This window comes from Capricornis sumatraensis, chromosome 3 (assembly GCF_032405125.1).
Source record: "Capricornis sumatraensis isolate serow.1 chromosome 3, serow.2, whole genome shotgun sequence".
NCBI classification, from domain to species: Eukaryota; Metazoa; Chordata; class Mammalia; order Artiodactyla; family Bovidae; genus Capricornis; species Capricornis sumatraensis.
The window spans coordinates 109,954,262-109,980,568 of NC_091071.1; the positions used below are offsets into that span (position 1 = coordinate 109,954,262).

General features: G+C 33.4%; 1 protein-coding gene across 1 annotated transcript in view; it reads left to right on the top strand.

The window, feature by feature from the left end:
• The window catches only part of ACTR3 (actin related protein 3), a 54,979-nt gene extending 29,791 nt beyond the window's left edge, over positions 1-25,188 (top strand). The window contains exons 3-12 of the mRNA XM_068967108.1: positions 528-652; positions 5,627-5,737; positions 8,449-8,544; positions 9,968-10,075; positions 12,918-13,061; positions 14,692-14,865; positions 15,306-15,398; positions 15,548-15,673; positions 20,573-20,656; positions 22,052-25,188. Coding sequence (XP_068823209.1) covers positions 528-652; positions 5,627-5,737; positions 8,449-8,544; positions 9,968-10,075; positions 12,918-13,061; positions 14,692-14,865; positions 15,306-15,398; positions 15,548-15,673; positions 20,573-20,656; positions 22,052-22,147 — 1,157 coding nt within the window. The 3' untranslated portion in view covers positions 22,148-25,188. The remainder of the gene's footprint in view (positions 1-527; positions 653-5,626; positions 5,738-8,448; positions 8,545-9,967; positions 10,076-12,917; positions 13,062-14,691; positions 14,866-15,305; positions 15,399-15,547; positions 15,674-20,572; positions 20,657-22,051) is intronic.
• Positions 25,189-26,307: the final 1,119 nt, after the last annotated feature.

Genomic DNA, 26,307 nt, shown 5'->3' on the forward strand with positions numbered 1-26,307 from the left:
TGAATGATTTGAAGTTTCCCTTTGTATATGTGGATTAAAGTTTAACAGGTCCTTATGCCAGTGTTAAAAGTAAGCTAGTTCACAGTAGTGCAAACAGTATATGAAAAAAGTTTTAAAAAAATATCTCCCCATGCAGTTTTCCTACTTTTATTACTGGTTTTCAATTTTTTCTTTCTGATTGTCCATCAAGCCTATGTTGACTTGGTGGAATTACAGTTTTACTAAGACCAAAACAGAGTTTACCTAGTTTTTAAGAACATAACTGAAACATTCCCACAACAGTACTTCTCTTTTGGGGGCTTTTTATATTTGAGGCCTTGTTTCTGGGTGGAAGTTGAGATTTCATTGTATTAAAGGAATTTTGTCATTTTTTTATTAATGACCTTTTTGCTTTAATTTAGCAGTTTAAATATACTAGATCATGTTCTATGTAATAATACTTCATTATGAAAAAATACAAGTGAAAAATTCATCTCACTTGAAAAAAATAAAATTTTTTACATGCATAAATAACTTCTATTTTAAAGGTATTGCTATTAAGGAGTCAGCAAAAGTGGGAGATCAAGCTCAAAGGAGGGTGATGAAAGGTGTTGATGACCTAGACTTCTTCATTGGTGATGAAGCAATAGAAAAACCTACATATGCAACAAAGGTATATTTTTATGATTTGTATAAATATAAATAACATTTTATTTCAAAAAATTAGTTCGTTTAGTAATTTTGCCACTCAATTACAGGACTAATACTCTCAGCCTCTTCACAGTAGAAATTTTTTCTTCCCTTGTGACTTCTTCCAGCCTTGCTTTAACTGCATTACTTTTCCCTCCCCCTAAAGAGGAATATTTTAGCTCCTTTGAGTAACTGGTATTTACTTTTTCAATCTCAGAGTCATCAATGTGATTGACTTTCTCTTGCCTCCTCCACATTATCACACCTAGAAATACTTCCCATCCTTATTCAGACCCACGCTGTTTTTCTCCTGTTGAAGCCTGTGTCATCTGAAAGGGCACTGTTTTTTATCTTTTTCTTGTTTGTTCCCTACCCTTCATCCTCCTGCTCCTTTTTTATTGAGATATAATTTACATGCTATAAAATAGATAAGGCTTAGTTATACAGTTAAAAAAAAAATTGTGACTGTAATCATAAAAGTTCAGGATAGAGAACAAATCTAGTAACCCAGATACCTTCCTTGTGTCTGCTCTCAGAGTCACTATCCCCACCTGCACCAAAAGGTAGACACTATTAAAACTCACTTTGCCTGATCTGCACATTTCATCCTTTATACGTCTTTTCTTCACTTCTCATAATTTATTCATTAACAAAAAAACTGCTATGTATAAACAACTTTATTTAAAGTGCTGAGATTAAATAAGAAAAATGGATTTCCTGACTTCAAGACTATTGTAATGTGGAAAGAAAGCCCCTGAAGAAGAAATTATAAGTGGTTTGCATTTATACAGATATTTGGCTCTTGGAGCTTATAAACAAGACAGACCTGGAGATAAATATTTGGAAGATATTAGTGACCTTTGGAAGGGATAAGATTCTCTAGGGATAGGCCTATGACAGAGCTTGATCAATGCACCACTGAGATTTGGATGGAGGAGGAAAGCCTACAAAGGATTCTGAAAAGGCATAGTTAGACTGGGTAAACAGGAAAGAACTGTAGGTCACTGATAAACAGTGTGGCATGCTGCTATCAAGTGACCTAGAGCCCATACGTTACTTGCTGTCTTTAGTTGCAAGGATGTTATTTGTAACCTTAATAAGAATAGTTTTAGAAGACTAATGAGCCTAGATTAAAGTATAGGTTGGATTGTGAATGGCCAGCAAAGTAGGCCAGGAAAAATGAAAGGATTATTCCTGTGAGGTTTGGCTTTGATTGGGAAGGAGAAATAAACAGATAAGTGTGGGCATAAGATAGAAGAGATGTTTAAATGCTTAAATGCTAATGTGAGAATTATTAGAAAGAGATCAAAGCAACAGGAAAGACAGACTATAATACAGGTTGATGACAAAGCTAGAGGGATGGAATCCAGAGCACAGATGATTTACTTCATACATGGAGGATCTCTTAAATTATAAACAATTGAAAAAGAAAAAAGAAGTAAGTGTGGAATCAGTTTTACAGATTTGGTGAGGAAAGTCAGTTTGGCTTCCTGACTGTTAGCTCCTGCTTTCCTTGTGAAACACATGATGACATTTTCTTTACTGTTCAGGAAATAGAAGGGAAAAGTGAAGTCTGAGTGATGGGGAGAATATTTAAAATCATTACTATGGAGAGTAAAAATGAACAGAGTGGGGAAACAACAGCTTGCCAGGTATATTTATGTCCATTTGGGAATAGTAGTTATGAATTCTTAGTTTTATCAGCCAGTTCTATGTGGTTTGTATGATCAGCATTCTGGATATAGGTTGTTTAGGGTAGGATCATGCCAAGTTGGGTTTTGGTAGATGGAATGATAAAAGGAAATATGAGCAGAGTAAGGGAGCCCGAAGTCTAAACTGTGTGTTGTGAGGAGGGGTGGGTTTTGGCTAGAGAAAAAGTATATTAGCCTGTGGACTGCAAGTCTAGAGAGATGTAGTGAGGTGCTGGAGTATGCTAGAAGGATAAGAAGTTGTGATCAGAGAGAGGGTGTACTTGCATTTCAGAAATTTAGAGATGATGATGATACTAAGATCTAGACTGTGGCCAAAATGGAAAAGACACCTTCAGAGGTGGTGAAGTCAGTGATCTGAGAGGCCAGAGTTCCTCTGCATTGATTCGTTCTCTTAATACACTTTCAGGTCTTCCAGATGCAGCAGGCACACTCAAATGACAAAACTTCTTACAGTCCTGCCTTCTTTCCTCCGCATTTTAGTTGTTATTTTATTTTCTTCTTTGTCCTTTTAAAAGCAAACTTATTTTGATAAGCTCTTTGTTAAATCCAATTATATCTAGCAGTCTTTATCCTTGTTGATTTGTCTTTCTTTCACAAGATTACTCTGCTGGCTCTCTTCCTAACAGAGGCTATTCTTGTTGTTACTGTTCATTTTTTTCCCTGTACTGTCACCGGCTCTTCTTCCTTTGCCTACTATTCAAATATCAGTATTTCCCGGGTACTGTCCTTGATTCTCTCTTATTTAAGACCTTTTGTAGATGATCTCATCCACACCTTCATCTGCCGGCACGGCTTAGATCTCTACCCAATTCCTTGACCCATTTCCAGCTGCCTACTGTCACCTACCTATTCTCTGGCTCTTGAGTTTAATATATTCAAAACAAAATTTTTTTTATATATACTCCACCCTTGCTATTCCAAAATAAGACAAAATACATCTTTGGTTATCTTGATTAATAATAGATTCTTTTCATCCTGATTTCATAGTTAGAAGCCTATTGATATCTTTGAGTTTTTTCTCTTAGTGACAGAAATCTTCAGTCTGGCCTAACATCATTTACAGCACAACTGGGTCTCTTATTCTCTTTTGTTCTTGTAAGATTCAGTTCAGCTTTCCCAATGCTACTGTAATTATCTTCTTAAAAATCAAAGCTATTCTTGTTTACCCTGATAGAAAATTTCTACTGATGTTCTATTTCTTATAGAATAAAACACCAATACAAGGCAAGTAATAGTTTTTGAGAACCTGGTCCTCTTCATCTAGAAGCCATCTACCTATCTACACCCCTTTCCCTAAAGACACAGGTGTTTTTCATTGATAACTGTTGTGTTTGTATATTATGTAGTGTCTGTACATATTTTTTGCTATTCTCTACTTAACATTTCCTTCTATCTCCCACTCTGAAAACAAAATTGACAAGGTTGTTCCTTTAAGAAGATATGACCTCCTCAGTCATAGAGAAATAAGAGCCTTCATATTTTCCCTCTGAAGGCAAGTCGTTCATCTTGTCCTAGGTATTTTATTTCTTTAAAAGCTAATAGTGTAATGTTTGTATCTGTTATATTTCTTTCATTAGATAGATTCTTATGGCAGGATGTTCATGGCCTTAGCATTTGTGCCAATGATTCATAGTAGGTACACAATGATAGATGATGAATAAATCAGTAAATAGCATTTAGAACATTAAAATATGTAAACTCCCAGTAATGTTATAAAATGAATGATGTAATAAGTACATTTTTTTCCTTTCCTAAAGCAGTTCAGTTGCTCAGTCGTGTCTGACTCTGCAACTCCATGGACTGCAGCATGCCACGCCTCCCTGTCCATTACCAACTCCCAGAGTTTATTCAAAACTCATGTCCATTGAGTCAGTGATACCATCCATCTATCTCATTGACTGTCATCCCCTTCTCCTCCCACCTTCAATCTTTCCCAGCATCAGGGTCTTTTCCAGTGAGTCAGTGAGGAGTAGAAGTTACTTTTTAAGTGTAATGCTTTAAGAAGTATATTAGAAGGCTTTGGTGAAATGTGGTCATTAGAAATGTATAGATAAGAGGTTTAATGATGACTAAATGACAGTAGGATATTTTCTTCATTAATGTATTCATCCTTAGGTACTGAGTGTATATTTATTCTAAGTGCATGGAAGTATATTTTAAAAAATGTTTCTTTTGTAAAATTTTGGATTGTTGCCTAAGCTTTTACTTTGCTTGTTTAAGGAATTCTTCATATATTCAGAATACTAATTTTTGCTTTAGTTTTATGTGTTGTGAAACTTTTATTGCAGAGGTTCACAAACTTTCTTAGTGCCTTCAGTGTCTCAGTAAAAGTTTTGACAGTTTTTTGTCACTTAGAAAGAAATTTCTAACAGTATGTTTGTTAAGTAGGAACGTAGCTACTTGAAAAAAATGACAGTTCTTTGAAAGGAAAATATTTTTGTTAAATTGTTAATTAGTTACTATTAGAATGCATGTGCCTGTCAGGTAGGTCACAGTTTCTCACACCTTGAATTAGATTTTGTATCACCATCCTCATTCTTAATTTACTTTTTACATTTCTTATTTTATGGATTTTTGGAGGGAGGGATTTAATTTTTATCATAGCAACTGCTGGTAATCCAGTTTTTCAAAGAAGTAATGTTACTGACTGATGTTGAAACTGTACTGTTTTATTAAACTAGTAGATATGTAGTGTCAAACTGATTCTGAGTATCACCAAATTTCCCTGGAAAATTTAAAATATTTGCAATGTATTTTTAAATTTGCTGTAGTTCTGCCAGGTTCAGTTTTGAAACTTAGTCTATATAGATATGTATGACTTGTCCTACAAAATTTTGCTTGCTTGATTTACAACTATTCTTGCTATTTACTTACCGTTTTTTATATATTAGATATGCAACAAATATTTGTGAGAGCTAATAAATTAAAGATTAAGCAAATTGTCATAACCAGTAATTTTCACAAGCTGAATTTTAATGGGGTATGTTTCTATTATAAAATTTTCAAAAATCCAGAAAGACTGGTGCAATCTTTCATCTAGATTGAATAGTTTTTAACATTTTGACATATTTGCATTATTTTTTTAATAGAAACATCTGAAAATATGTAGAAATCATTTCCTTTATCTCTAGTTAAGTATGCATTGTCATTACACCTAAGAAATGCTTCCCTCATCTACTATTTACTAATGATGTTTTATTTTTTATGTTAATAAAGATTTGATTCCTGTTTTATTTTTTTAATAGTGGCCAATCCGCCATGGTATAGTTGAAGATTGGGACTTGATGGAAAGGTTTATGGAGCAAGTGATCTTTAAATATTTAAGGGCAGAACCTGAAGATCATTATTTTCTTTTGGTAAGCACAACTTATAATTTCAGTGAGGAAATTTTTGAAGAAGCTTAATGAGAATGTTTTCATTACATCTGTACTCAATAGGCTATAATTTATTTGTCATGTATCTAAAAACATTGTGATAAATCTGGATCATATTTAGTATCTTTAACTGTAAATTTGAGGGGAAAAAGTTGGAAACATGACACTTTTTTTAATTAAAAAAATAGCGGGTGTGATTTTTATTTCATTTGTGATTCTTGCTAATAAAATATGTAATTTAGTTTTTAAACTTTTTTTTAATCAAAGCAGTGCATGTTTATAACTTTAAAAATTTAATCATTATAGATTTAACTTTAAGAAACAGCACTTTCCTTCCTAACCTCTCCCTACTCTTAAACACTTGATTCCCCAGAGGCACACACTTTAAAATTTTAAAGAGTTTTCCCTGATAGTTTTCTCATGTATTTCATTTGTTATTTTAAATATTAGATACTGTAACTTCCTACTAGGAAAGATGAGTATTTTGTTCTTTTCCTTTTGTCCCCCCTCCTTAACACAATATCCTTATCTTCTTCCTCTTTCTGTGATATAGTTCTATCATAATTTTGGGTAAAATTAATATTTTATATTTTATTATGGTGATTGTGAATATATGTATATACATATGTGAATATACATATACATAAATACAAAGTTTAAAGAACGTTGCAGTGAGCACCTACAATCTAGGTGTTGCTGTAATTGTCTTAGAACATCTGTTTATTTGGTTATCTTTCTATTACTGCATCTTAACTTTTTAAATCACTGCAAAGAGTTGCAGATTGAGTCAATTCACCCCTAACTACTTTAGCATACATTACCATCAACTAGAGTTTATTATTGTTTACATTTTTTTCTTTTCTATAAAACTTACTTTCTGTAAAATCACACATCTTAACCCTACCATTTTATTGGTTTGACCAGGCATTGGCAAACTTTGTCTAAAGGTAGATAAGGAAAGATTTTTGGCTTTGTGAACCATGTGGTCTCTGTTGCAGCTGCTTAGCTCTGCTGTTGTAGTAGGAAAGCAACCATATGCAGTACTTAAATGAGTGGCTGTGGCTGTGTTCCAGTCAACTTTTATTTACAAAAAGAAGTGGTAGACTAGATTTGGCCTGCAGGATATTAATCGTTGCCTTTCTCTAGTTTTGACAGATGCGTATGTCTGTGTAACCCAAACCCTTATCAAGATACAGAACATTACTATTAAGCTGCAGAGTTATCTCTTGCCCTTTTCCAGTTAATCCCTACCCCCATCTCTTGGAGGCAAACCTTGTTCCAATTTTTTTCCCACACATATACATTTTCCTTATTTTTGAGTTTCATATAAGTAGAATTGTATAAAATGTGCTCTTTGGTAAGATTTCATTCACCATAATCTTGATATTCATACATGTTGTTGCATTTGCTGCTTTTTTTTTGCTGGGTCATACTCTATTGTATAAATATGCCTCACTGCCCATTTCCCTGTTGAAAATCACCTGGGCTGTTCCAAGTTTTTGATAGTTATGAATATTTTGGGTATTGTGAATGTTCTTATACAAGTCTTTTGTGAACATGTTTTTATTTCTCTTGTGTAAACACCTAGATAAGGAATTGTTGTGCCATAGGGTAGCTGTATGATTGATTTTAAGTTTCAGAACTTTTCCCAAAGGATTGTACCTTTTTTCACACCCACCAACAATGTGTTATTGATCCGGTTACTCTGCATTCTGTCTAACATTTGATATGTGTCAGTCTTAGCCATTCTGGTGGGTGTGAGCTTTCTCATTTTGGTTTTAATTTGCATTTTTCTGACGACTGATGACATTGAGTACTTTTTCATGTGCTTATTAGCTGTTTGTATATTTTCCTTGTGAGATCTTCTGATTAAATTTTATTTTGTATAGAATTCTGTTTTTCTTGGAGTTTATAATTTAACTGCCTTGGTTTTTTTAGTTTGCTTAATTTTACACATAACTATTACTAAATTATCTCCAAATTCTTGAACATAGTCCAAAGCCTTCCTAAATAAGTTTAAATACATCAAGTAGTTTAGAAGTTAAAGATCTGATCCCAGTTAATTGAAAAAAAAATTTTATGGTGTCTTTTAAAATCTAGAACATGATTTTATTTGCAGTAAATTGCAAGTTGTACTCATTAAATTTAAGGACTTTTTCCTTAACCCCAGGTCAAAAAGATAATTCTGTATTTCTTAAATTTAAAGTTTTACATTTCAAGTTTAAGTATTTGAGATAACAAAAAGAATTTAATAGTCAAATCAGACTCATGAGAATAAAGTCTTATGTGGTTTCAAGCTTGGTGATATAAAATGATTTAGGTATTCCTGAGGCAAAAGTGAACCATGAAGTTCAGGATTTTGGGTGCTGTTCCTTAGGTCCTTTCTTACCTCACTGGGATATGTTCTGACCCAGACTTACCCCATAGGTTTCTAAGGGATGTGGTGTATTCAGTCACATAATTTAAACTGAAGAGAACTGTGTAAACATCTCCATTTTACACTCTTGTTATATGTATGTATAGATCTATTTGAATTCTCTACAGTTTTTCGTTAGCCTGTGTGTCTTTGTACCTCTGAGTTTAATGATTTTTATGTAAATATAGTGTTTGAAATATATTATTTCTCACAAATTGTCTGTAAAGTTACCACAGTAATCTGATATTGCCTATTTAAATGTTATTCAATTTCATAGACTGAACCTCCACTGAATACTCCAGAAAACAGGGAATATACTGCTGAAATAATGTTTGAGTCCTTCAATGTTCCTGGCTTGTACATTGCTGTACAGGTAAGCAAGTTTAGATGTCAAAATAAACATGGCTCTTAAATTTTAACCTGGTTTAATTTAACCTTAAAATATTTGTGTATTTTTCTTAATTTCAAAACATATCATAGTTTTCTATTGAATTGATAATTTATTTCATTAGAACAGTGGAACTATTTAGTGAGTAAAAGAGAAGTATTAAAAGGAAGTAAGTTGTTGGGTTTTGGATAAATTAATAAGGCCTTTTGGAAAACAGAAATAAGGGAACTAATATTTATTCAGAGTTCATGTAAAAACTTTGTATACACATTTATTTACCCTTATAACATTCATTGTGTCCTTTTTTGTAGTCTGTTTTGAATTAGTTACCACTACGTATGTTTGACCATTGTCGCCATTGTGCTCCTTTGTATACTGTATATCACAAATCCCTATAATGTTTTGTCAAATTTAATTTGTATGGAAATAAATCTGTATGGAAAGTGGAATAGTTTCTCTCCCCTCTTAGGAACAGAGCTTCCTTCTTACTTGTTTCTTAACCCTGTAGCAAATGTGATCCCTGGCATATCACAGATGCTTAATAGGTATATAAATTATTGTGTATTTCTGTTAGCCCATAATGACTATGGTGTGATCCAGTGTTAAAAGTAAGAGGATGGTCTAGTTACCTTTCTAGATTCTTTTCAGCTATTATATTGCAAGTAGATAAAATAAAGCCAGCTTAGTACTGTTTTTAGTTAATTATCTTGTTTGAGGCTTGGATTTATATGAAATTTAGTTTTTTTAATTGAACTAGTTACATTAATTTCTTTGTAAATGGAAAACCATACTTTATTGCTTATGCCAAGATATTTTATAGAAAAACATTTCATCAACTTTGTTTTTCTAATTAAATCACAGTACTTGGAAATGTTCAGTGGTCTATTCTCTGGTTATATTGCTTGTTACATATTCCTGAATGCATGTTGCATTTAGAAAATTTGGAGCTAATAATATAAGAGTGATAACTGGTGTATAGCCATGTATGTATTGAATAACTAATGATTGGTGGTTGTGTGCTTCTCTACCTTTTACTTTTGTGTTTGTTATAGGCTAGGCCATATACATAGAGTTTAAGTCCTATACTGTATTATCTCATGTTAGTCTCCTATATGTTAGTACTGTAGTATCTCATGTTAGTCTTCCACTTTTTTTTGGCTATAGGAGGAAAATGGCCCTCATTAAAATATGGAAAATTTATAAATATGCCCCTAAAAACTAATTTAAGGCTTTAAGTTGTCTTAATAATATATAGGATATAAACAATTTTACTGTATAATGTAAGTTATTTCTGTGTATTTCCTTTCCAAAGATATTACGTTTACAATTGAATGAAGTTCTACAATAAAAAAAATTTTTTTCTATTAACTCTTTATTTTCTTGCCTGCCATATTTCTTTTTGTTCAAGGCCGTTCTTGCCTTAGCTGCATCTTGGACCTCCAGACAAGTAGGAGAACGGACGTTGACCGGTACGGTAATAGACAGTGGAGACGGTGTCACTCATGTCATCCCTGTGGTAAGGATATTTTAAAATTACTGAATAAGATAGCAGTTAACATCTAGCAAAGTTAATTATATGGATTAATGCCACCTTTTAAAAAAACTTGAAATATTATATTTATTTACTATAATTTGGTCATTGCTCAGCTATAGTTGTGTTTTGCTCACATTATTAGAATTTTATAAACAAATTCCTTTTTTTTTTCTTTTTTGCTATAGGTTTGTACTGTAGTTAAAAATAATTAGAAAATTATTAGAAGTTTCCAATTTGTAGTTAGGAAATGATGAATTACAGTGTCTGGAATGGAAATGTGCTTTTCTTGTCTTAAACATGGAATTCAGTTTTCCAGTTTGGATTTATGTTAGCCAGTGAATGTGCTAAGTCACTCAGTCATATTCAACTCTTTGCAACCCCATGGACTATAGCCTGCCAGACTCCTCTGTCTGTGGGATTCTCCAGGCAAGAATACTGGAGTGGGTTGCCATTTCCTACTCCACAGCCAATGAATAGTTTTTCTTATTCTTCTTAATTAACAGATTTCATACTTGTGTTAGCTTTCTACTAAAATGGCAGTTAGTTGAAAGCACATGACCATCAGTGACTTTTGGGGAATTACATTTTTTGAATTAAAAAGCTCAAGTTGTGTTTGTGCTTTGCATGGATTTAATCAAGCACATTAAAAAAAATTCATCAGATTGGATTATTTGTGAGAGAAAGCATTTTTCTGCCAAAGCCTTTCTACTTCTAATTTTTATTGACAAATTAAATTTTTTCATTGTGCCCAATAGATTCAGAATTATTACTTGAATTCATACTGATTGGGTTGGTATATATAGAAATGTTTCTCTTTTAGAAATTTTTTATGTTATATTGAATATCATGTAAAGAATGAAATTGTTTTGAACTTTTATTTCTTCATTATTCTTATTCCTTATTTTAATGCAATGGGCAACCTCTGTTGACAATTACATCCTCAGAGTGACTCTTAGGTTCAGTTCAGTTCAGTCGCTCAGTTGTGTCCGATTCTTTGCGACCCCATGAACCGCAGGCACGCCAGGCCTCCCTGTCCATCACCAACTCCTGGAGTTCACTCAAACTCATGTCCATCGATTCGGTGATGCTGTCCAGCCATCTCATCCTCTGTCTTAGGTTAGATGTCATAATTCACCCTCCTGATATCATAATAGTTTTAGTAGTACTTGCCCTTTTTTTAAAAAAGAAAGAAACTTTTTTGAGATGTAATTCACACGCCACACAGTTCATTCATTTATAGTGTACCATGCAGTGTTTTTTGTATATTCATAAACTGCATCATTACCAGAGTCAATTTTAAAACATTTTTATCACTCTAAAAATAAACCTTATATCTTTTAGCATTCACTCTCCCCCCTTACCTTTAGCCCAGTCTACCTTTTCTGATTCTATAGTTTTGCTTGTTCTGGATATTTCATATAAACGGAGTCCTGCATTCTTGTGATTGTCCTCTCACATAGTCCAGTGTTTGTAGCATGTCTAGTACTTCACTTATTATTATTGCCAAATAATATCTTTTTATATGGCTATTCTACATTTTATTGTATTGCAATGGGGGATATTTTAATATCTTGGATATTAGGGTGTGTCTATTTTGATAGCTTTTTATAATTTAGTTGGCATATTTTTCTTGTTGCTACATATTCTTTTCCTTTTTTTTTTCCAGAATGAGAACAATAATAGCAATCTGTTTAATAGAACTGTTCTGAGGATTAAATAATGGATACATGTATGCTGCTTAGAGATACATAAAGATTCTTAAATTGTTCATTTAAAATTCTCATTTTAACTTAAGATCTACATTGTAGGTTATATTATCCTTTAAGGACCTCAGTTTACTTACTTATAAAATGCAAATGAGTTCCTTAACATCAACAAGTAGGTCATGGTGCTAGGATTTGAACTTGTTCTTCCTGACTGCAGCCTTTTCTTAATATCTACAGAGTTAAGCAATAATGTTTTTATTCTTATAATTAATATTGGAGTAGGTAATTTGCAAAAAGAAGCTACCAACTTGGAACAGTTTTATGAAGCATATTAAGAATTGGGTATTTGTATTATTTTTTCCTGCATTCTTTTGAATTAATGGAGTGTTTTTTTATAATTTCATTTTATCTTTTTTACTGACTTGGCTGTGCTGTGTATTTCTTTGTTACTGTCATTTGATTTTGGTGAGTTTTGCTGTATGGTTTATAGTAAACATCTCTAACTTACCATAATCTATTAATAATATTCTACCTTTTCATAAATAACAATGTTAATGAAATTTAATTTTGTTACATTATTTTTGTACTTGTGAGTTGTACTAGTAAATTTATGAATTCATTCTGTAAAATCAAATTATTTGGAAGTATTATGGTGCATGGACTATGTCAGACTTAAGTTGGTACCTACTTCATTATAAATGATAGAAAATGTGTGTTAATGATTAAATTTCCTACAATGCAATTTAAAATTTTTTCTGAAATTATAGTAAATTTAAAATGATATCCTATTTGAAGTCTGTTATATAAAACCTTTAATACTTCTAAAATTCACTATTTCTTTGTTGTTGAGTCATTTCAGTCTTTGTTATAAACTCTTAGCAGTGGGATAATAAATCTAACTTGCCATTCTTATTCATGGTGTCTGTACAGTATTGTAAATTCTGTGGTAAGTTAGCTGTAAAGAATACAGTTGAAGAATAAAGACTAGAAGAATTTTCCTGGAATGAAGCAGTACTTAAGGATACAAGTGTAGTAATCTAAGAAATTGGTCTTTAATGATTAGTTTAGGTGATTCTTGAAAACATTGAAAGTAAATTTGACACTTTTTCCCCATCTAGGCTGAAGGGTATGTGATTGGCAGCTGTATTAAGCACATTCCAATCGCAGGACGAGATATAACATATTTTATTCAGCAATTGTTGAGAGACCGAGAAGTAGGAATTCCTCCAGAGCAATCCTTGGAAACTGCTAAGGCAGTGAAGGTAAAAAATAATGCTGTGAATATAATTCAGTTAGAAATTAAAGTCATGTTGATAATATTAACAGGAAAAATTCTTAAGAACAGTAGTTTAAAAAAAGCTTTTGTTACCCAGTTACAAACCACTATTCTTATTTATATTTTTTCTCTGTATTTCTTATAGGAAATTTTGGGGGCTTAGCAACTTGTTGGTTGCTCTCACCACATTTCACATTTGAGAGGACTAACATATAAGGACATTTATACAAACTGACTTCAACATAGTTACTGTGTTTAGTAAAATAAATGTAGCATGCCTTGGAGGTACTGTGGGTTCTGTTCTGACCCACTGTGGGAAAGGGAGAGTATCACAAAAAAGCAAGTCACACAAATTTTTTGGTTTCCCAGTGCATTTAAAAGTTACGGTTACACTACAGTCTATTAAGTGGCAATAGCATTATGTCTATAAAATGTACATACTTTAATTTGGAATCCCATACTTTAATTAAAAAATATTTATTGCTAAAGCATGCTGTCATCTGATAATGCAGATGCCAGATATCTTCAGTTTGTGAAAAATACACTATTGGCAAGCACAGTAAAATGGGGTATGCCTGTAATTCGTTCACTTTAGAGTCCTCCCATCTCAATTTTCACTGATTTCTTTATTTCTGATTCTAACAGTTATCTGTTAACAAAATTTTTGGTGTCATTGATTCATTGGGCTATAGGATAGATGCAGTGGTTGGTTCAAGTGATGGCAGATAGAAGAAAAATGTGAAGGTTGTGTAAGGTATTTTAATAATTTGTAGGCTACACTAGGGCTTATGCAAAATACCAAAAAATTTGCATTGCTTTTTAAAATTTATCATTTGTCAACATATCTAAAAAAATGTTTTAAAATTTCGTATATGTTTTTGTATATGCTTTTCATAAAAGCAAAACTTGCCAGGTAAAAATAATTCCATTGATTTGACAGTCTTTGCATGATTATAGTGTTTTCCTTGCTTATCAGAGATTAGGAATGAAAATGAATTTACCACTTCCTAGATAGTAAAGGAATTTGTTAATGGTTGCCAAAAGTCACCTCAGAAATTTTATTTACTGAAGCATAGTTGCTCTAATATATATATTACAGGTGTACAGCATAGTGAGCCATAGCTTTTAAAGATCATACTTCATTTAAAATATTGGCTATATTCCCCATGTTGTACAATATATCCTTAAAGTTTATTTTATACCTAATAATTTGTACCTCTTACTGTATTATAATTTGTGTGGTTATGTCAGGTATTTATTCTGCAATTCTTTGTGTATTTTATGTTTTCTCTTTTATAAAATATAAAGTCCTTTAATTATTGAAACAGTATAAAATTTTGTATGACATTAATGAGTGCTTTCATGAAGTAGCACTGAAATATTAGAAATCGATTCTTTGTTAAGTCTTATTCTATTTGTATGTGAAGCCCAGGAGATGAGCTGTTTATTTGTACTATACATATGATAACATCCTAACATAAAATTTTCTTCATCTTAGTCACTGAATTTTATTTTCTGAAGATATTTTTTCATTTGATTTTAGTTAACTGAAAATAAATACCATTCTGTTTTGCTTTTCCTAAAACAAGAGGGAAAAATTACTCTTCGTTTTCTAGGAGCGCTATAGTTATGTCTGCCCAGACTTAGTAAAAGAATTTAACAAGTATGATACAGATGGATCAAAGTGGATTAAACAGTATACTGGAATCAATGCTATTTCAAAGAAAGAGTTTTCCATTGATGTTGGATATGAGAGATTCTTGGGACCTGAAATCTTTTTTCATCCAGAGGTAAGTTTTGTTTCTTTTCTTAAGATAGACTTGTTTTGAATTATGCTGCAGAAAATATCGGTTAATAGTATCAGAGAGAGTTAATCTCAGGAACTTTTCTTTTGAATACTAAAGTGCTATAGTGAGTAATCTTTACATCAATGTATGTTATCAGCACTGTAAAGTATTCCTATTTATATAGATTTTTGCTGGGTCATAGTATATGTTTGGCTTTACATTTTTGCTAATCTGATGTTTATGAAATGGTATATGTAATCATTATTTTAATTTTATTTCTTTTGAAATTTCTGATTTCAGTGTCTTTAATTTGAATTAGAGACCAGAATTTATTATTTCTAGAAGTCCTTTTATTTTTTAACTGAAAAGTTTCTTAATTTTTAATTGTGATATTTAAATCAGTAGTGGTCTAATCTCTATCATGTGTCCAACTTACTTTTCAGTTTGCTAACCCAGACTTTACCCAGCCTATCTCAGAAGTTGTAGATGAAGTAATTCAGAATTGTCCTATTGATGTCAGACGTCCTCTCTACAAGGTCAGTGTTTATAGCAAAATTGTTATTCTAAGTCACACTTTTTAAAAAAGTGTTTATTTTCTCTCTGTTGGTGAATGTAGATTTAAAAACACATCTAAACTTCTCTTTATGTAAAAGTTCTATTTATTTATTTTTCTCTACTAATACAGAATATTGTCCTCTCTGGAGGTTCAACCATGTTCAGGGACTTTGGACGTCGTTTGCAAAGAGATTTGAAAAGAACTGTAGATGCCAGGCTGAAATTAAGTGAGGAATTGAGTGGTGGTAGATTGAAGGTAGGTTTTCTCAATTATTGGTGGAAAGGTTGATGGTGCCTTGATTATTGTATTGGAAATGTAGAATGTCTGCCAGCTTTCTTTGGAAGGTAAGAGGAGCCTGAGGTACCTAATGGAAAGTGGTTAATTTTATAGATTAATATCCATGATATTCTTGGTCATTCTATTCCTCTAGGATATTACCTATATTTCTGGAAAATACGACAACCAACTGCAGTATTGTTGCCTGGAGAATTCCATGGACAGAGGAGCCTGGTGGGCTCTCATGGGGTCGCAGAGTCAGCCATGACTGAGTGACTAGCAGTTTCACTTTCATAGCTATGAGAGAGATTTTCTTAATGTTCATCTCACAAATAATTTACATATATAATTTACATATACTTGTTGCATATTCCAGGAATAATATTCTTTATGAGTCTACAAAATATTAAATACCTTTTATAGCAGGACAACAAAGCAGAGTTGAAAGAGAGAGACTGTTGTGTGATTTCACCTGTTTTCACACACTGACTTTATCCTCTCCAATAGCAGCCTCATAGTGTGAAACTAGATTGGTGGTACAGCAAAATAACCTTTCAATTTCTGTCCTGTAATTTTGGGCTTGCTGGCAAAAAAATCAAAATTAACTTCAGATTCTCAGATGACTGCTTTCTATATTTATAAGACAAATTTTCAGTAAATTTTGTTATATTTTCATTATATGTGGGATATTGAAGCAAAACATTGACTCAGAGGATATGTTACTACGTAAAACACATTTATGCAACTTGGAAAATTACCAAGAATGAGGGCTTCATCCGAGACTATCAGTCACCCAAAGTTACTTGAAAGTAGTACATACAGCACTCTGTGATTTACTGCCGTTTGAAGAATTGCATGATAGCTGACTGCTTTCAGACCCTAAATTTTGATTATCTTTAAACTATTTCTTCAGTTCAGCTCAGTCGCTCAGTTGTGTCCGACTTTGCGACGTCATGAATTGTAGCACGCCAGGTTTCCCTTCCATCACCAACTTCCGGAGTTCACTCAGACTCACATCCATTGAGTTGGTGATGCCATCCAGCCATCTCATCCTCTGTTGTCCCCTTCTCCTCCTGCCCCCAATCCCTCCCAGCATTAGAGTCTTTTCCAGTGAGTCAACTCTTTGCATGTTGGATCTCCTTGCAGTCCAAGGGGCTCTCAAGAGTCTTCTCCAACACCACAGTTCAAGAGCATCAATTCTTCCACGCTCAGCTTTGTTCACAGTCCCAATTCTCACATCCATACATGACTACTGGAAAAACCACAGCCTTGACTAGATGGACCTTAGTCGGCAAAGTAACGTCTCTGCTTTTGAATATGCTATCTAGGTTGGTCATAACTTTTCTTCCAAGGAGTAAGCGTCTTTTAATTTCATGGCTGCAGTCACCATCTGCAGTGATTTTGGAGCCCCAAAAAATAAAGTCTGACACTGTTTCCACTGTTTCCCCATCTATTTCCCATGAAGTGATGGGACTGGATGCCATTATCTTCGTTTTCTGAATGTGGAGCTTTAAGCCAACTTTTTCACTTGCCTCTTTCACTTTCATCAAGAGGCTTTTTAGTTCCTCTTCACTTTCTGCCATAAGGGTGGTGTCATGTGCATATCTAGGGTTATTGATATTTCTCCTGGCAATCTTGATTCCAGCTTGTGCTTCTTCCAGTCCAGTGTTTCTCATGATGTACTCTGCATATAAGTTAAATAAGCAGGGCGACAGTATACAGCCTTGACGTACTCCTTTTCCTATTTGAAACCAGTCTGTTGTTCCATGTCCAGTTCTAACTGTTGCTTCCTGACCTGCATATAGGTTTCTCAAGAGGCTGGTCAGGTGATCTGGTATTCCCATCTCTCTCAGAATTTTCCACAGTTTATTGTGATCCACACAGTCGAAGGCTTTGGCATAGTCAATACAGCAGCAATAGATGTTTTTCTGGAACTCTCTTGCTTTTTCCATGATCCAGCAGATGTTGGCAATTTGATCTCTGTTTCCTCTGCCTTTTTTAAAACCAGCTTGAACATCAGGAATTTCACGGTTCACTTATTGCTGAAGCCTGGCTTGGAGAATTTTGAGCATTACTTTACTAGCGTGTGCTGCTGCTACTGCTGCTAAGTCACTTTAGTCGTGTCCAACTCTGTGCGACCCCATAGACGGCAGCCCACCAGGCTCCCCCGTCCCTGGGATTCTCCAGGCAAGAACACTGGAGTGGGTTGCCATTTCCTTCTCCAATGCATGAAAGTGAAAAGTGAAAGTGAAGTTGCTCAGTTGTGTCCAACTCTTCGAGACCCCATGGACTGCAGCCCACCAGGCTCAGGCTACTCCGTCCATGGGATTTCCCACACAAGAGTACTGGAGTGAGGTGCCATTGCCTTCTCCTACTAGCGTGTGAGATGAGTGTAATTGTGTGGTAGTTTGAGCATCCTTTGGCATTGCGTTTCTTTGGGATTGGAATGAAAACTGACCTTTTCCAGTCCTGTGGCCACTGCTGAGTTTTCCAAATTTGCTGACATTGAGTGCGGCACTTCCACAGCATCATCTTTCAGGATTTGAAATAGCTCAACTGTTGGAGTACAGTAAAAAGTGGTGGTTTAGTTTTTAATGACTGATTGCAGCTAAATAAAAATGTTTAAATATTTTTATGCTTCATACACATTTCTAACTAAGAACTGAGAGATTTTTTTTTTCTCTCAGTGATGTCAGCACTATGCTAACATATCTAATCATATAGGAAAAATCGTACATACTGGAGTACTCCACCTCCTTCTCTTTTATTTTACTCAGTAGTTATTTTTATGGATCTTTATAACATCTTTATATATCTGTATTTAAATGTTGCTTTTTTTCCCATCAATCCAATTTTAAATGACAAATAGCGTTTTTTTAGTAACAAAAAGCCGTATCTTTTTGTGATACATAAATTTAAAAAAATTTTTTATACCAAAATAATTTCATACTGTAAAACTTGGCAAATTCTAGTGGAATTCCTATATATTCTTCTCCTAGATTTCCAAATTTTAACATATTTGCTTTGTTTTTCTATTTTTATAAATATATGCATGTATACAAATAGACACATGTATCTTCCTGGACTATTTGAGAGTGAGTTGCAAATATAGCCTGTTACCCCTAAATGTTAGTGTATATTTCCTAAAAACAGGCCATTACAATTATCAAAACCAAAATATATATATATATATATATTTCTTTTTTTTTTTTTCTAGTCTAGGGTTCAGTCCACGATCATATGTTTGAATTTGGTTTCATTTCCCTCGTCTGGAAAAAGTAGTCTTTTTTTTTCTTTTTGGTCTTTTATAACTTCAGTATTTTTGAAGACTACAGGAAATTTATTTTGCAAGCTATTTCTCAGTTTGGGTTTGTCTGATATTTTCTTATGATTAGGTTCAGATAATCCATTTTTTGCAGTAATAGTACAGAAATGGATCTTGTTTTCTTTTTACTGCATTGTATTGCCAGATGCGTGATTTGTTTTATGTTAACTTTGATCACCTGGTTAAGTGTGTCAGGTGTCTCTATTATAAAGTTATTGTTTTTTCCTTTATATTTAATAAGAATCTTATAAGATGATACTTTCAGATTATGTGTAACTGTCTTGTTTTTCATCAAAGTCTCAGCCACTGCTTATAGCATCATATTCTGTTATTGCTGTGGTAGTTGCCAAATGGTATTTTGCAAATTCCATTATTTCTTCTTTGTTTCATAGTGTCATTTTACTGTAAGAAAGAGTATGTTTTTCCCCCTTATTCATTCATTAATATCCCTGAATTCCTGATTTCTCAGTTATTCTCTAGGTGCTATCATTAATATTATGATATAACATATCATTAGTACTATTATTAAGTTTGATGCTCAGACTTTCTCATATTTGACTAGTAAGAATCCTTCAGAGGTGGCTTTTATTCCTTTTGTTGTGGCCCCAGTATTCTGCAGGTACATCCTAACTTTCTGAAATAGCAAGATATTGCAAGTTCATCTTGTATTTTCTCTTCTCCAGTCTTGAAATCAGCCATTTTATTTCAAGGCACCCTTGTTCCTTTTAGTGGAGAATGCTTTTCTTGTCTTATACATAAAATAGACAAGCAACAAGGATTTTACTGTATAGCACAGGGAACTATATTCAGTATCTTATAGTAACCTCTAATGGAAAATAATCTGAAATCTATCTGTGTATCTATACAGATATGAATTACTTTGCTGTACACCCAGAAACTAACACAGTATTGTAAACCAACTGTACTTCAATTAAAAGAAACCAAGATTTGGACACTAGATATATATTCAGTTGTTACTGAGGGGTCAGTGCATCTAGGCCTTGTTGGCAGTCAGATGTAGTGTGTGTGTGTGTATGCATATAAATCTAGCTCTCTGTATAACCTAAAAACTACAGATTAATACTGATAATAGAAGTTCCGGAGTACTGTAAGGTTCATTCTAGCCTTATACCTTCCCATATTTGTAATGCTCTTCTCTGATGGTAAGAAACCAGCCTTGTGTTTGTTGTTTGCTCAGTCCTGGAATACATATATAGTAGTTTCAGAATTATTGATCCATGCCACTGTAAGAGATACACTGACTAATGAGAGTTCAGTGTTTGCTTAGTTTTTAGCTTAACCCTGAGGGCGTAGTCCTAATACTGTGTTCATGGGTTACCTGGATTAGTTCTTTTCCCTTTACTGTGGTTATATTTTTTTAAAAAAATAATAAAATTAGCTTAATTTTTTTCTGTTACATTGTTTTGCCCTATGTACACCCCCACCTCCACATCTTTTTTTGTTTATTTTTGAGTATGTACAACTAAGGTTAAATAATACAGGAATTGTTATATGAGTTTACCATTGAACTGATCTTGCTATATCTTTTATAGCCGAAACCTATTGATGTACAAGTCATTACACATCACATGCAACGATATGCAGTTTGGTTTGGAGGATCTATGCTGGCTTCCACAGTAAGTGAGATGAAGCTTACTTTAAAATTTGACTTTTTTATTTTAAAGATAAAATAATTTATCAACTTAATTTAGAGCAACAAGAGAAATTTCTTAAGTTTTTATGTAATATTGCACAGGAAAGTTTTAAAATTGGACACACATAAACATAGTATTTTTGAAAAGTGGAATTCATTTCGACTTACTGGTTTTTTGGGGTGGTTTTTTTGTTGTTGTTCTTGCTAGACATTTTTTGAGTGAGCACTTTTTAAAATTTATTTAGTGTAGTTTTTTTGGCTGTGCTGAATCTTCATTGCTGCACGTGGGCTTTTTCTAGTTTTAGCAACTGGGGGCTGTTCTTCATTGCAGTGTGCAGATTTCTCATTGTGGTAGCTTCTTTTGTTGCAGAGCACAGGCTTAAGTCTGTAGTAATACAGGTATCAGAAGGTCATTGTTTTTTCTGTACAAATATTTTAAAATATTGAGTTACAACATAAGAAGTATGATGTTCTAAACTGAGTCAAGGGAATTAATAAGTTACCTCTCCCAAACCAAAACATCTTAAAGTCCCTTTGAAAGATACTTTAAATGTTAACATCCTTTGCCTAGTAAATAGTGGTATTCTATCCTGTAGTACATGGAGAAGGAAATGGCAACCCACTCCAGTATTCTTGCCTGGAAAATCCATGGACGGAGAAACCTGGTGGGCTACAGTCTATGATGTCGCAAAGAGTTGTACACGACTGAGCGACTTCACTTTTTTAGCTTTATCCTGTAGTACACAGTATAAAATAAAATGTAAGAACTTTATTTGAATTACTGAAAACTATACATCCTTGGATTTCAATAAAAGCATTTAAAAATAAGAGGTAAAAGTTACTTTCTTCCTTAATTTGAATTGTCTTCATTTGTGATGTCTCTGTCACCTAGTTGAGTGTGTAACTTTCCCCTTGAAGAAATGAGGTGATAGACTATGGAACAGTCTGTCTATACCAGACCTTCAGTGAGGAAAGCAAGTTCATCTAGAAGTTTTTGGAGCATGACCTAGAATATATCACCTGTAACTTATATGAATGCTGCTGCTTTTCTTGTTTCAGTGTACAGTGTGGGAAAGCCACAACAGAATAGTTGGGCATTTGAGATTCAACCTTCCATTCCATTCAGTTTTTTCAAAATTGAAAAGTTTCAGGAGAAACAGATGTTGAGGAGGGGGATTGGAGAGACTTGTCAAATGCTCATTTTCAGTTTTGGTTATAGACTTGTAGCTGATTTTGAGTCACAGTTGCTAGAATTTCAAAGCTTTGTTCAGCTACCGTGAATGGACTGATAAACGTTTTAGATTTAACGTATTTATCTTAAAGCATGTCGAAAAGTGTTACATTTTTGACCTTTCCAAAAATCTGTTTTTATTTTCAGCCTGAGTTCTACCAAGTATGCCACACCAAAAAGGATTATGAAGAAATTGGACCTAGCATTTGTCGTCACAATCCAGTGTTTGGAGTCATGTCGTAAAATTGGCTTCATAGTTATTGGGGTTAGGGAGGTGGGGAAGAAATAGTCTTTCTGATTACCTGTTTTGTCTGGATGGCTGGTTTTAAACCTGACTTGAAATAATAAGACCAAACATTAATTATACAGGAATATTTTAATAAGTATATCAACATGCGAATGTAGAGGAGAGCCAAAATGATTAAGTGTTTTTCTTTAGATTGAATATTTGAATCTTACGTGTATCAAAAAGAAGTGGGTTTTAGTTCTTTCTGTGCCCTGGTATTTTGTATATTATTGAATTATCCAAGATTTGATGGGATTTATCAGTATGTAGATAGCTCTATAATGCTTGAATTGTACACTTTGAAGTGTGCAATGCAAGAGCTTGTTTATATTTCATACTTTTTATACTTTGAGGAAAAAAAGTCAAAGAAAAACTAGTATTTGAGGGTAAAAAAAAAAAGTGACCAAGTAAAGGATAAATACAAAAAATAGCCTGTGAGACTTGGCGTACACACACACTCATGGGATTCCAGTTATTATGAAGTGCTTCCACCCTCCTGTGCCCCCCAATGGTTTTCTTTGCAAGTGCTTTTGGAACTAAGAAGCTAGTGTCTTGGATTAACTGATGCCTGCTAGTGCTTTCTGATTACTCGCATTCTGTTTTCTCGCTTTAAAGGAAAAGTAAAGACAAGACTGTTGGACCAGTATTGCAGTTCTGTAGTGTCATTTCTTATTAAAAAATGAATAATTTGATTACCCAAATTGGTATATTTAAAGCCTAACACCATTCTAATAAAGGCACAAATTTCTTTTTAATACTTGTTTCAAGCTCTTTAATCTTTATAAGTTAACTAATAAATCTATTTTCTTCAAACCTCTGCAATAGTTCTTTAAAATCTCAACAGTTGGTTAGTGAGCTGACTTTTTTATGTGCTCTAAACAAATAATTGTGAACTTTTAATATGTCGAGTGCTTTCATTTTGATAACTGGATCTCCATTTGATACTTTCATTTGTATAACCCATTTGCAGTCCAAAAATTTTTTTAGTGCCAGTCCCTGACATATGGAAAGTTAATTTTCATTACATTTTAAAATATCTGGATCATGAAGAACAAGTGATGAAAATAAATTAAAACTGAATTACCTTTTCTAATGTTTTTTTTTTAGAAGCAGTGTCATTCTACTTTGTGTTTATATATTTATATGCTTTTTATTTCTGTTGAAATAGTAGAATTCATTGAAATCTCTCTCTATATATGGTAGAAAATTTCTTGTGAACTTGAAATTTTGCCAGTTATTTATAGAAGACAAATGAGGATGTTTTACAGGCTTTTAGAACTTAAACAGTAATACTAGTGAACACTTGAACTTCATTATCCATGAAAATAACACACAGGATTAATATTAATATATACTTCTGTCCAAATTTTAAAGAACAATTAAAGTGTTTTTGTCTTTAATATAGATCTGAGGAGTAAACTTTAGTTTTTATTTAGTGTGAATATGGATGTTTAAAATTATGTTAATCATTTATGTGAATCTTAATTCTTTGAGTGTGACAGTCAGGAACATACTGTATGTTGTAAAGTGGTAATCCTGTCAGGATCAAAGATCTTGTTTTATTTGAAAAAGTATTTCATGAACATTGTTAAAAAAAACTGTTCAAGTAGTACCAAAGAGTACATAGTGAAAGATTTCTTTTCTACCCTAGCCTGTCTCATTTTTTCTCATCATTACACTCTTAGAATGCCTTTTATGTCCTTGTAATTTTCTGTGCATATAAGAATGAATATAGCTCCCTTGTTTTACAGAAATAAGAGCTTCCTATATATACTGTTCTGCACTTTGCTTTTTCAAAGATCTTTTGATACAGAACTAAATTAATAAGCATTAAAGATTTTATCCTCCTGGCCCAAAACAGTATTATTATTAGTATTGTCATAACTGTCTTTTCCATCTGAGATGATTGAATAGTAAATAAATAAACTTGAGGGTCAGAAATTTTGTTTTAAGCTTAAACTTACTTGGGGAAACAAGAAGTCTCTAGCCTTTCCTGTATGTTTCCTGGTGTATAATATGATAGAAACAGTACTCTTACGTCCTTTACATCTCTCCTGTCATTGTATATCATTAATTTATTGCACCCTTGGTTGTATATGTGTAGAGGTTGGCCAAGGTGATTAAAACCTGTAACACCGATAAAAGAAACTGCATAAGCATGTTACATGGGAAAATCACCAGACTGAAGCCTGAAGCCAGTTGTTGAAATTTTTATTCTAGTTCTACAGATTGATAATACAACTCCTTCAACTTTTATTATTGTTGTTATTGTTAAAACATGAAAAAACTATTTATATAATCATGGACATATTGTTTGAACTTGCTGGACCTTAATTCAATTTATATATAAGATAATAGTGTTACCTGGAGCTTCCCTGGTAGCTCAGCTGGTAAAGAATCGCCAACAATGCGGGAGACCCTGGTTTGATTCCTGGGTCAGGAAGATCCCCTGGAGAAGGGATAGGCTACCCACTCCAATATTTTTGGGCTTCCCTGGTGGCTCAGATGGTAAAGAACTCCCCCCGCAATGTGGGAGATCTGGGTTCGATCCCTGGGTTGGAAAGATCTCCTGGAAGAAGGCATGACAACCCACTCCAGTATTCTTGCCTGGAGAATCCCCATGGACAGAGGAACCTGGCAGCCTGTGGTCCATGGGGTTGCAAAGAGTTGGACACAACTGAGCGACTAAGCATAGCACAGCACAGTGTCAACCTGGATTAACGATGCAGTTTTTATGAGTTGTGACACTATAACCTAGTCTTTTTGATTAATCTGTTTGTGGTTGTAAAGATGTTTGTAAAGGTCTCTTTTTTGATAGGCAGGACTTTTAATCAATTGGAAATACTAACGGACGGAAATAAAATAGATGATGGCTCTCTCTAACATGATGTTTACTCTTTGGTAAGTACAGCTTACCCTTAAAATCTCTAAATGGTGTATACTGCAAGTAATCATCCTGTTCTGATCGATCTTCCTTTTTGATAAGAGATAAGGCAGTTAATCTATTCAGGTCCCTTAATATACATTTTTTGGTTTGTTTTCAAAGCTACTTTAACAAATGGAAATAAATTGTTCTTGCAGTTTCTAGAAATACCTTCAGAAATAAAATGAACTGTGTGGATAATAGGCTGTTATGTTCTCTATTCTTTACTTAATTTCTAGAGAAGTCCTAGAGAATATATCTATATGAATAAAAACTTTCAGATAACCCTAAAGGTGGTACTAGAGTACTTGTAACAATGTTGAGGAAATTATTTGTAATGTAAAAGCTTATTTGTGTCATTGTAAAGAGTGCTGTTATAAATACTGGACTTTCTATCACTAGTGAAGTCCAGTGAATTTCTGATTTTCTTACCATCCCATCTCTGACTCTTGTGACCCCATACTCCCTGATAATTTGTAATTCATCATCAGTAAGCTTGAGTACCTTGGATAGCCCTTGGCAGTCTCTTCTTTAACTGTTAGCACCAAGAATCTCAGCTTCGGTTAATGGGGACTAAATATATTAGCTAACATACAAACCAAAATATGTGCCGACTCTAGGAGTGAAGCATTCTCTCGTTCATATTGGAATCCCGTGCTTTAGAATATGTTTCTGTGTAATAGCACTTAGTCTAGATAGGTGGCCTGGTGCAGAGTTGTTATATCAGAGTTTATAAGGAACTTTCACAGCAAATTCAGAAAATAAAGACTCTATTTTTATAATTAGTTCCATATCACATCTAAGCTAACCTTAAGCAACAATAATTAGATCTGCTTGTAAGTATGAAAAGTTTTTAGACGTTAGTGGAAAAGGATTTCTGCTACTCATTGTTAATAACACCTCAGTACTATATAAGTGTTCATCTCTCTTCCACATTTTCCCCCAGCATTCCAGAGTTTTCTTTATAACCTGCTTGGTCTTGGTAGAACCTTGACAAAAGTTAAAATCTATGGTTGTCTTTGGTATTCTCTATGCCATAACGCAGTTTAACTGATACATTTTTAACTTGGAGCTGAAAGGAAATAACACCTATTTGAATTTAGAATTACTTTAACATTGTTCCAGTGTCACAGGCACAGTAAAAAAAAAAAAAAAAGAAAAAGAAAACTAGAAATGAATGATTTAGAAAAAGTG